Here is a 13,047-nt window from a genome sequence, read left to right as displayed (position 1 = left end):
GGTGTAATTAATAATGAAGCCGAACAACACATCGAAATTGTTTGCCGAGTATTACACAGTGGCCGGACGACTGACAAAATTAAATTGGGTACTTTACCTCAGAAAACATTACAAGGATTTTCATCACAGTAATCGATATGGTGGTATAGAAAAAGTTCTGTGTCAGTCATTACACAATTTTGTGCACTGTCAGCAGCTCGTTCCCATCTACAGTCTGAAGGTTAGATAACAAAACATCGATCATAAAGGATTCTTATAATTTAGTTTATTTGCCCTTCAATCCATCATATTTCTAAGATGAAACCTATTCACAGCCTTATTTGATTGATTGTCATCCCTGTGACGATTATAAAATTCTCGATAACGTAAAATAGCAAGATAGCAACGGAAAGCATTGGAAATAGAACAAACGCTCTTGTGTGTACGTAAATGTTGACACCTAAAATTTAGTTCCATTCCATTTCAGTAATCCATTAGACTATTAGAGCAACAATTTGTTCGGTTCCTTGAACCTTCTTTCAATATGATCTAACTACTGAAGTATTGTTTCGGCCACTGTGCACTGCTCGATTGATCAGCATTCTCTTTGGCAGTTCACCATGTACTTTGTGCGCAGTGTTGGCTTTGGCTGTGGTGTGATTGTTGGATATTTGCTGTTTAACTCATAACGCACAGAGGCACTCCTCAACGGTAGTAGATAGATAATGGATAAGACCACTATGGCTCACTGAAGTAGCTTCAGTGGCTACCTACTCAAGTGTGTAGTGTCAGTTAGGCGGGATGCGGTACTTAACGCGTTCAAGATGATCAACTAGTGGCAATTTTGCTTGCAAATCATTTTACAACGCACCCCCTTTCAGTATATCTACGACGATCGTTATGCTAATTTAAATGTTTTGCAATTAACGAATTAAAATTATTTTAATAGATACTATCAAGGGTTGAGCTCGACGATGAGAATGACCATCACTCTTATCAAGACACTTGTCAACAGGCACGAGAGTCGAGAACAACGCAATACCTACCTTAGAAGTAAAACACTTCAACAAAACACAATCGAATAGGGCTCTCCAACCAACTAAACACGCAAATCGCCTTCGTGTAGGAATCAGACCGTAATCAGCTAAAATAATGAACACACGCTATCTTTGTAAAAACTTAAACGTTTTGCATAATTTATTAACACTTTCAATTTCGTTTCCGCACGCGCTGGATTCGAGCGACCCGACCACCGGCAATGATGGGGATGGATTTCCAATCGAAAACAGAGACGAACATATTGAGCTTTGGTCTCATTGTTTTGGGGGTATAGAGAGGAGAATTGTTGCTTTGTTCGTTTCAGGTGATTTTATGCGTTACCACTTAGATCTTAATTCCGGCGGCGCGAGCCTCGCTGCGGTACTGGTTGATGTAGGTGTTGTCCGGATCGTACTTGGCTTGCAGGGTCTTCCACTGGGCGTTGCGGTTCTCAATCAGGTAGTTGATCACTCGGGTGGCTCCATCGCGCTGCTTCTCGCTGCACTTGGCACAGTTCGTTTGCAGCGCTTCCGGCAGGATGCGCTTCAGCTCGTTGGCGTCCGGCGTGCAGCGGCCCTGCTCCAGCAGACACTTGTAGTAGTTGTTGAACAGCCGGTCGGACTTGAGGATCTCGTCGATGTCCACACCGTCGTACTTGCTGGTGTACTTGTTCTGGGCGGCAACGGCCACAACCAGAGCGAGGGCGATCACGATGAACGTTTTCATGGTTGCTTGACGGTGGGTTTATTCTGGAAGTGGAGTAGAACAGAGCGGAATGAGAATACGGAAAAGATTTCAATGCGTAATCGAACAACGAACAGCGATTATGGTTTTAGAAAACGTGTTTTACGATAAAGTGATGTGGTCGCTATCGTCACTGGCGAAGCCTTTTTTGCTGGCTGGTTGCTAAATGTCAACACCAAAACTATACATTTTGAATGCTCTACATGTTTGCGAACGAGCACAAAATGAACCCCAACTCCCGCTTTAGTTTATTATCTGTATCGTATCTATGGTGTAGTTAATCAATTATTATTTAAAGCACGTCTTGATTGCTTCCTGTCTTGACTACAAATTGTTGCAATCAAGATACACATTGAAAAATAATATTATTGGCGTATGTTTTTTTTCTATCTTGAGACAACATATACAGATTATATATTAAAATAAAGAAAGTTAAACTCTTGGATAAACTTAAAATACATCATTTACAAATTATTTCAACTAAATTTGAAACACAGTATCATAAACTTCAAGAGCCGAAAACATAAAAAATTGGTAAGTTAGAAAAGTATGATAAGTTAAGATAAAATAAATATTTTCAAACAGGATAGGTAAATTGAAGTAAATGGAAAGTTGACGGGATCTTGAGGAAAGGACAAAATTGAAGGATTTCATCAACAAACTACAAATTCAATATAAATTCTAATGATGGACAAAATTTGAAAAGTGGTGACTAACTAAAAAGTATCTTAATTTTACATCCCAAAATTTACAAAAAATCGATTATTTTTGTAAACAAAATGATCAAACGGGACTACTGGCTAACCAATAAGTATACTGCCTATGATCGCATTCCAGTCCCATCTTTTCTGGAATTCCTATTCAAATGGCGATTTTCGGCAGGATAGGTTCGTGTTTTAGAACAATTTAAGAAATACTGTGACAATTGGAGTGCATATTCATAGAGTACACTGAGATTTTTTTTAATATATGAGCAGATCAAACGCAAAGGGGTGTAATGAGCATGAGAGCATGAGCATGAGCATGAGCAGGATAACCGTACAATTCGTAGTTGCTACTCCGTGATTGACTAGAACTTGCGAAATTGCACAGGGAACCAATTGAATGGAGCTTGGGTTTAGCTATTATTCTCAATGTGCAAATTTCGGAAATTCAATGCATTTTACTATGTCAATTACGGCGCCGGCCACGTCCTTACGGTTATCAAGGGAAGGAAGGATTATTAGTTCAACTCTCGTTGCTACTAGAGACCGAGTATACCACTGCATCTCCACGATAGTCTTAAGATAGGATATTGTGTTAGTATGAAGGGATATATTATCTGGATTCACTGTGGTAAGTGATGCGATCTATGGGATAGGAATATATGAATGAGAATTAGAAGTACTAGAGTAATGAGAAAGTATTAAAGTGAATTCTAATGGGATTCATTTTTACAATTAGAATATGAATGCTATTGGATTCTAATACCAAGCACACGTTTACCATACCATCGCTACCCGCACATTAACCTCACACATTCTTACTTGTATGAGGCCTGCACGAGCATAGCGACCGTATATAGCATTCGTATGCGGGTACAAATGAATACCAATCTATTTTTACATTTTATTTACTGCTACTAAGTAACAGGCAGCTTTTTATAACAATTCTATATTTAGAATCATACTTGCTAGCAATGAGAATTTGATTTGCAAAGAGATTGAGTTATATGATTAACGAAATTATCTAATAGGAAATTGGAAAGGGCCAGGGATCAAACCCTTAATCTCCTGCTTATGAGGCAGAAGCAGTGACACAAGGCCACCAAGCACCCTTAGATCAAACGCAAAGGGGTGTAAGTGACACAAAGTTGGTTTTGATAAAAATGGGTGCAAAGTTTTTAAATATTTTTTTGCTTCATACAAATCGTATAGAAGTTCAACAAATTACTAAATTTCTGTGAATTTTCAATTTTTTTTTGTAAACATCGCACACACTATCAATATATTGCCGCAAAGCTCGAGAACCAAAGTGCTATAGTCAACTCAATTTTTACCAAAATGTCACTTACACCCCTCTGCTTCTAAACCCCTTCATATAATATATCCTGGAATGGGGCTTTCCTAAGCCGTACGGTGCGTGCGGTAAGATGCGAGGCTACAAAGCAAGACCATTAGCTGTGTTTGATTCCTGGTCCGGTCTAGGAAATTTACGGGTTGACATTTTTTTCGACTTCCCTGGGCATGAAATGATTGATCATGATATACGATTGCAAAAATGGTAGCTTGGCTTAGAAAGTTGATTCAAAAGTATAAGATTGCTAATGTTGTCCCTGTTCGCGTGACTAACATCTAGGTTACTTCGACCTGGCAGCCAAAGTACCGGTACTACAAATGTCAAACTGATGTTGGTGATGAAACCAAACACGCACTACAACATGATGCATAAATTATGGCCAATTTAAGCTTGTTGAAGAATAATTTGGCAAAATAAATTAAATGACTATAGCGCCACTAGCGTTCTAGTACTTATGCTTCTTCTGCTTAGAAAGCTCGCAGTTAACAACTGTGGCAGTGCCTAGTGAACACTAAACTGCGAGGCAGCAATGCCTTAGAGGAGGATGTAATGACAATAAGAAGAAGAGAAGGAGGACCGGAATCCGTACACCACCGAACTCCGTCCATTTCTTAAGATGTCAACAGATTGAATCTGTTTAATCGTAGTTTATTTATAAATAATTTATCTCATCCTGTTCATATACTTGACAGTAGGCTTTTTGGCCATACAAATGAAAAGTAGGCTTAGTCACAGTAAAATATTATGAAAATTAGACACGACGCAACTCATAATCGAATGTGAAATTCGGTAACAGAATGTGTACTAGATCATAATTTTGAGTTTCTGTGATGTAAAGGATAAAGTCATTGAAATTTCAATTCAGTATATATTAATTTTACATGATTGTATCAGAAACCTTGACGAGCGAGCACGTGGCTGTCAAAACAAATCAAAACAAACTTCAATGCATTTCATTCAAACCGTAGCTGGCATCTATTTTATTCATATAAGCATCAACCAAATTGGATATCTTCACATATAAAAACAAAGCAGCTATTAATAATTATTTTCGCAGCCTTTATTGCGCTGCATCGCTGTAACTTTTTGTTTGCTGCTTATTCCCACGAGAATCAATCAATTTGTCAGAAAGCCATTCCCCAGAATGGACCGTTTGCCAGAATGCAATTTGCCAGAATGCAGCATTCACCAGAAATAGTAAAACTGGAAATTACGATTATTCCACCAAAAATGAAGAATAGAAAAAAAAAAATATATAAAGAAGGTAATTTTGCATAACGGAGATTTGGCATTACACCCAGGTTTTTTTTTACATGGTTGGATTTCATGAATTTCTCCGTATTTTTCCGTTTTTAATGGTTTTTTGAGGGTGCCGACAACCGACGACCTTCCCCTACTATTTATCAAAAAATGCATTCATATATCCTAATGTAATTATATTTTAAGATAGTTGCTTCCTTGACCCGATAAAAAGTATGTATATACTAACTGGTTTTCGTTAAAAAGAAATAAACAATTACAATTACAATTTGCCTAATCTATATACATAAAAATGAATTTCTGTCTGTCTGAATCTTATAGACTCGGAAACTACTGAACCGATCGTCGTGAAAATTTGTATGCAGAGGTTTTTAGGGCCGGGGAAGGTTCTTAAGATGGTTGGAGAACTCTCCCCGCATTGGAAAGGGAGGCTCCCATACAAATGAAACAGAAATTTCTGCATAACTCGAGATCTAATCAGAGAATATATCAATTTTTGGCGAAACGAAGTTCGTCGGGTCTGCTAGTACCAAATCCACACATTTTTATTGGCAGAAATACAGGTTTAACTTCTGATGTTTATCAGCGCACACAAAACCATTCTCCACGCAAGCTATTAATAAAAGATATACCCAAATACACTTTATGTCATACTAGACAGCTATTTGCTTTCGTTGAAAAAGTTATAGTCTAGGCAAAATGCCTACTTTTAAAAAAGGAATTATATCCACAATTGCCATATTCAAACACGGGGATGGGCAATCGCCTTCTTTCAAAAAATGGATCATACCCACCATTGCTTCATTTCTGGCAAACGCCTATTTTCAAAGAAGAGATCACATCCACCATTTCCTTAATCCGGACAAGCTCCTATTTTTAATGAAGGAATTACATATACCATCGCCTTAATCCGGGCCTTATTTGCCATTGCTTTAATCCTGACAAACGCCTTTTTTTAAAGAAGGGATCTCATCTGACATTGCTTTAATTCGGGCAAGCACCTGCTTTTAAAAAAGGAATTACATCTACCGGTGCCTTACTCTTAGGCAAGTGCCTATTTTTAAAGAAGGAATCACATCTTCCATTATATGAATCCCGGCAAACGCCTACTTTTAAAGAAGGGATCATACCCACCATTGCTTTTTCCTGGCAAACGTATATTTTTAAAGAAGGGATCACATCCACCATAGCATTAATCCGGGCAAGCGCCTTCTTTTGAAGAAGGGATTATTTGCACCATTGATTTAAACCTGGCAAATGCCTATTTTTATAGAAGGAACTACATCCACCATTGCTCTAATCCCGGGAAGCGCCAACTTTGGAAGAAAGGATTACATCCATCATTGCCTTAATCCGGGCAAGCGCCTGATTTTAAGGAAGTGTTCTCATTCACCATTGCCTTAATCCAGGCAAGCGCCTCCTTTTAAAGAATGAAATACATCTACCATTGTCTTAATCCGGGCAAGCGCCTTCTTTTGAAGAAGAGATCATATCCACCATTGCTTTAATCCGCGCATGCGCCTATTTTTTAAAAAGGGATCAAATCCACCATTGCCTTAATCTGGGCAAACACCTATTTGAAAGAAAATATCATAACTGCCATTGTCTTAATCCGTACAAGCGGTTATACCCGGCTTATCAAGGCTTTCTTCGAAAGAATTACGAAGAATTATTATATCAGCAAACTCAATCTCCAACAGTTCCTAGCGTTTAAGCTAGCGTTAAGCTAGTGTTCAGTCTGATAGAGGATAATTTAATTGCCAGAACGCTTAACCTGATTCTATCTGGATCGGCTCACTTTTAAGAAGTAAAACTACTCGAGTGGCTAACGAAATAGACACTCTACGGACCGAAGTTCGATACTCCATTTTGGCACTATTTTTTATTATTTTCCAATAAAAATATTTAACAAATAAATTACAGCACGTGTAAATTTAAAAATGCCTATAACTTTATGATGATAAACACGGAGTTCAATTTGTTACATCTATTTGAACGGAAATTTCCAGGTTTTGTTCGAACTGTGAGGCTTTGAAAGATCGGACGGTGGACGGATTTTGATTCAGGAGGTGCTAATTTTGCTTAATATTTTATCATGTTTTGCGTAGTTTTTAGCGCGTAAAAGTAGAACACTTCAAATATCAGTAGAGTATGATGACCACGAATTTACTAAATGAAGGTTGCTCGTAAACTGAAGAAATATGAAACGGGTGAGATATTATTCAGGAAGTATGGTGGTGGTCAAAGAGGTGCCGTGGGGCATCGAAATCCGTACCTCAGTGTGCGAAAAAGGTACTAGAAAATAAGCAACGAATGCAAATGAAACGATAATCGTTGATACAGTACCACGAAGGCCTCTATTTTTAAATTGTTGCGCATTTACACATTAGAAACTACGAAAAATATTATTAAATAATGAATTAAATCAACACCTCCTGAACCGAAATCCGTCCACCTAGAGATGTCGTAAGATCTCGATTAATCGATTAGTTACTAATCGATTACTCTCGGTTCTTGTCAATAATTGAATTGATCAATCATTGGATAGTAATCGATTCTAAATCAATCGATTACCACAACGATGAATTGATTAATCGAAGTAATCAATTAATTTACGAAATCCTTATGATGTCGTAAAATCCTGATTAATCGATTAGTAAATTATCGATTGCTCTCGATTCTTCTCGAATATTGAATCGTAATAATCGATTAAAAATTAATTAATTATCACAACGATGAACCATTTAATCGAAGTAATCATTTAACTTGCGACATCTCTACGTCCACCGTGGACGGATTTCGAGTCAAAGAATCAAAATCCGTACAGCATTTTTTTAACTAGAAATTTAAATTGAAGCAGATTGATTGACTAAACTACCACTGTAAATAGTAAATAGTTGCATACCTTGAGAAGCGATGCCTTTAATTTGTATTCCGCTCAGTTATTTGAAATTGGACTTACTTTAGATGCAATCATGTTCTACAACACGCTTGAAAATGGCACCAGAAACTCCACGTTTGGGGGGTGGCTATTTGTTTTCGATTTATGTTGTTTTAATTTCAAAGCCTACTTTCCATCTCAATGGCCTAAAAACTTACTGTCAGGTATTGTTGTTCTAGAGAAAACTAATAAAAATCCACACATTTTTAATGGCAAAAGAAATTAACAAATAACATTTATGTGTGTATTTTGTTTTGGTTCATTTGTATGGATTTGACAGTCGAAGATATAAAATGTGAAAGGCATGTTTAGTAGCATTTCAAAACTGCACATTTTTTACACTAAAAAAATTAAAAAAAGCTTACGATGCTAATTTAAATATAACACTGCTATGAAATAGAATTTTTAGAAATTAACGAAGAGATCGACTATTGTTTTGGAAAAAACGAAACTCAACTTAATTTTGTTTCAAATTCGTGCAAAAATATTAAATGAGCAGTAGTCCAGTTTTAAGTTTAATTCAGCAAATTTTAAAATAAGTATAAAAAGTTCGATTAAGGAGTCACCGTTTTACGAAAAAGGTGAAAAGTGGTTCTCAAAGTGAGCGCAATCATCTTAAGGGGATTTGTAGAACGAAGCATCGTAAAAACAATGTGAAAATGCAAGCATTTTTTTGGCAATCGGACAAACTAAAAGCTGGACAAAGTGATCCACGAAATTGTTCACCGTGAGGATCATTTATGAAGTGAAGCCGGAAATATATTATGTCCGAACTAGTAAAAATGTAAAAAGAAGTATTTTTGAGAAGCGTTTACCTTTGACTTTTTGTTGGTGCTCTTTTCTGCTGAGCACAATATTTTGAAACATTATCTGATGCGTCATCTGATTATCGACAAATTCTATTGCATTGAATACTGATGCAAATGCTTCATCTGAAGAAACGATCATACTCAACACCTACACACTTTTTTTTTTTACCGGGATCTCAGCGAAATGTTCAACTTTTACCGAGATTCGCACAGCCGTGCCCAGCAAACTTTTTTTTGCCGAGATTTCTGTCAAAATGGCTGGAAATCAGCAATTAATTTGCCGAAAATCAGCTAACAAACGTCATTTTTCCCGGGATATCAGCTTTTTATATTGCTGGCGCACGGCTGTGCGGATTTTTGCCGAGCTGCAGAAATAAAAACTAAATGTGTAGCATAAAACAACGGACAGGAAATTTACAGAAAATCCAGTGCAGATTTTCCCGCTTTATGAAAAGTTTTCTTCTTACTAGGGCGAAAATTGAACCCACATTCACGCTAGTGCCACCAGAAGACTGATGCCGCTAACCGCACGGCCATTATGCCCACTAAGTGTTTTGAAATTTTTTAAGGTATTGCCCGTTGCATCAATTTTTAGACTCTGACGCAACTTCGTTTTGCTTTGATTTATTTCAGCGTGCACACTAATACATTCAAGCTATCTTTGTAATTGTTATTTTTTGTGGTTGTTATTCATCGGACACACGTGTTTTTGTTTACACAAAAAGCAAACAGCGTTAATTCATTTGTGTGTCTGACACGGTGAAAATATTCACGCAAACATTCGCCTTTGTAACGCTGTTTTGTGCTACAACGCACTACGCGTCTCCATAACAAATATACAACAAACATGATCCTTTTTGGAAATATGCAAAAAACATAACTGTCTCATGAGATAAGAACACTTATCGATGTATCTAAAATCCCTAGCTAATCCGTAAAAGATGGCATGTTTGTTCTTGTATTATTTATTTTTCAATCTCAGCAAACTATGCCGCTCACCAACAATTTCATCAGAGCAATCCCATAGTTAGCTGTCTTTTTTATTTTCCCCGGTACTTATCACACCCCGCAACTAGTAAAAAACGACTTAGATTGTCGTGCCTAGAGGTGTGATCAATGTTATGAAACTTTGTACAATGGGTTTCAGGGATAATTTGACACCGTTTCGCGAACCTACAGGCTTTGTGCTGCTTAACCTTCAAAACCAATTCACAGCTCATGGGAGAATAATATCGCATATTAGCACTTGTGTTATAATCAATTAGAACATTGTTTGTCAACTAGAACGGCAATTCTCGGCCTGGTGTACAGATCTCCCATGGAATACCTCAACCGGTTGGGAGAAAAATTCTAAATGGTGGATTTAACCTTTTAATAATAATTAGTTTTGCTATTTGTTTTACACGATAGGTTTGACAATTTGCAAGATTTGTTTTATTCAATGCATCTTGGTCTTTTGGCAGGAAAGTTGAAAAATTTTACGTTAAAGTTAGTAAACCGTTGAAATACAGAAATTTTGTGTGTAAAGATAAATTCAATACGATTGCAATAAAATTATTCTAGAAAAAGTGCTCGTATATCATGCGCAAAATGTTCTAGCGATTTCGAGCCAGCAAGTAAATGTTCGACAAGGCAAAGTGATTTGTTGATGTTTACAAAATTGATTATTGGCACCAGGAAGATAAAAAGGAAACATGTTGCTGTCCCATAGAGAAATTTTTATGAAGCAAATTTTTACAATCCATAGAAAATCTGGTTTTCACTTTTACCGGATTTGATGCCGAACACTCACATGAACACACTCGAAGAATTGATCAAAAAGGAAAGTTACAAAAATAGGAACGTGAGCATTGTTCAGAGATAATGTCATCAGATCCTCGTAGCTTTACAATCTGAAACTTTAGTGTGGTCCACTTTTAGTGTTGAAGCATTTTTGTAGTAGGATTCACCCAGGCAGTGTTGTCCTACACTCAGGGCAAGAAAATCTACTCTTCGATTTCACTCCATCTAAACGATTTTATAGTTTAAGGTCACTCCTGACGGAATCCAACTTTGAAAGTGCTCGCGTTTTCGGGGGCGCACTACTCGATACGGAAGCAACGCACAACTGTCATTTTTATTATATCACGCATGCTGCGACGCTAAATCAACAAAAATGACAGTTGTGCGCCGCCTCTGAATCGAGTGGTGTGCCCCCGAAAACGCGAGCACTTTGGAATTTGGATTCCGTCAGGAGTGACCTTAATCGAAATTATTGGTATGGGAAGTGCGTGGAGACGCGTAGTACCTACACTGTAGGTTAGTCTCACTGGGATGGGGCGTTTTGCGTCACCAGCACCCAGGGGATCGTTTTCAAAGACAAAAATAGCCTTTACGTATACTTAGTATACGAGAAAGGCAAAAAATATAAGGCCACAAGGATCGAAGTTTTAAAAATAAGACCCAATCCGTATTTTCTAAATGCGAAAACTAAATTCAAATATCGATATCGAGAATCTAGACGGAATACGAAACAACATTTACTCAACTCGATTTTAACTGAAACAAGGATGTTTTTGAAAATTAAAAATTGAGAAATAAATCATGCATCCTATTTTTTTCATTGAAAATCTGACGTTTCTGTTATAAGGGCAGTTAACTCAAATTTTAAGTTAAGCATTTGAATTATACTAATTCACTGTTTGTACTTGTCATAAGACTAAGATAAGTCAAGTAAGAGACACTGAAAATTTTTGAGGCCGAAATACGTATGGGGATTGTACTAATTTGTCTTACTTACTAACTTACTAGTGAAGACATTCCACTAAAAAGCTTCAAATAATTGTCTAATCACTATTTATAATCGATCAATATAACCGCCACCGTTAATTTATCTCATTAAAATTCAAATCAGTGAAGCTTCTCCATAACTGCTATTGTTGTCTTCTAATGCAACTAGATCTTCAATTGCGGTTGAGTAACAGTAAACAGCCTATCGATGTAGCGATCCCGAGAAAAGATTATTCCAATCACGAATTATCTAGCTTCTCTAATGTTGATATTCAAAAATTAAAAACAGATCACTTCCGGTTGTCGATCATTCTTATTGGTTTAGATCACTTCAAGAACAACAACCAATCACTCAAGAAACCGTTATATCTAGTTTGACCACGTTTACTCACCAAGAATAGAAATATAATCTGCAAGGTTGCACTAAACAGGACTCAGAAATCGAATAACAGTCAGACGGATCGAAAAAACGGCTTATCTTAGCGGACTAGAATTGTGCACTGTGTCTGATAGTGAGAAACCTTCTAGCTTTTATATATACATTGTTGGTTGAAGTGGTTTGCCGCATACAGTCAAACCGATTCGCGCACCAAGCCCAAGGCGTTGGTTGGTCGGTCGACTAAGATGGTGACAGCGATCCGGTTCGATCGCTCAGCTAGCGCGTAAATATTTACTAAAGCCTAGCCCCGCGAGGACGACTTGTGACGTCACCGTTCGAGAAGAGTTTGTGATGAAAGCGGTAGGATTTGCAGAGCTGCTAAACGGTTTTACTTCAGCATAGAAAATGAGCGGAACTTGAACGATTTTTCATTTCACGCCTGGATGCGAACGCATCGGCTAGCAGCATGTGGCGTGCAGGAACTCGAAGGATGGAGGCGGTTGGTCACTTCTGAGAATGTCGGTGCTTATACACGCATCTTCTAGTAAACCGCCCTACACCCAAGCGCGCATATCGCAGGATCGGGTGTGGTAAAGGGTATGCGCTATTGACAATTTGTAATTCATTAGCAGCGTCGAATTGTTGACACAAATCTTAAACGGTTGTCTTGAAGCCTCCAGACTGAATAGAAATTTATAATGCAATTGATTTAGAAGCTTCTTCTATGGCTCTACATTTCAACTTGAACTTGGCCTGCTTTTCAACTTTTCTAGAAGGTTTTCCACCCGAAAACATTCTAGACCGGACCGTGAATCGAACTGGCCACCTCTGGATTGGCAATCCCACGCCTTTGCTCGCATAAATGATGGCTAATAACAGTTTAAATAAAAGAATTAATAGTAGCGGCACAAGACACAATGAAAGTAGAATTAATATATGCAAAAGTAGATGCAACAACAGATTCAGAAAACAAAAATTGGAATCTGAATTAGAAATCAAGTGAGAATAAAAACTTATATTGATTCTATTCTAATCTATCAACAAGACGAGTATAAAAATCGCATACCCTT

The 13,047-nt window shown here is 37.4% G+C and overlaps 1 protein-coding gene across 1 annotated transcript; it reads right to left on the bottom strand.

Moving 5' to 3' along the window:
• Positions 1-1,145: 1,145 nt before the first annotated feature.
• Positions 1,146-12,145, bottom strand: LOC134213444 (ejaculatory bulb-specific protein 3-like). Its single transcript, XM_062692503.1, has 2 exons — positions 11,991-12,145; positions 1,146-1,766 (listed from the first exon to the last, which is right to left on the bottom strand). Exon 2 carries the CDS (start codon positions 1,741-1,743, stop codon positions 1,363-1,365), a length of 381 nt encoding a protein of 126 aa, XP_062548487.1. The 5' UTR covers positions 1,744-1,766; positions 11,991-12,145; the 3' UTR covers positions 1,146-1,362.
• Positions 12,146-13,047: the final 902 nt, after the last annotated feature.

Source organism: Armigeres subalbatus, chromosome 2 (genome assembly GCF_024139115.2).
Source record: "Armigeres subalbatus isolate Guangzhou_Male chromosome 2, GZ_Asu_2, whole genome shotgun sequence".
Classification (NCBI taxonomy): domain Eukaryota; kingdom Metazoa; phylum Arthropoda; class Insecta; order Diptera; family Culicidae; genus Armigeres; species Armigeres subalbatus.
The sequence above is the reverse complement of the archived record's forward strand: the minus strand, read 5'-3'. Positions and strand labels throughout refer to the sequence as shown.

What these genes read in the sequence shown, in the direction of transcription:
- LOC134213444 (XM_062692503.1), bottom strand. Translation starts at nt 1,743, where the DNA reads ATGAAAACGTTCATCGTGATCGCCCTCGCTCTGGTTGTGGCCGTTGCC.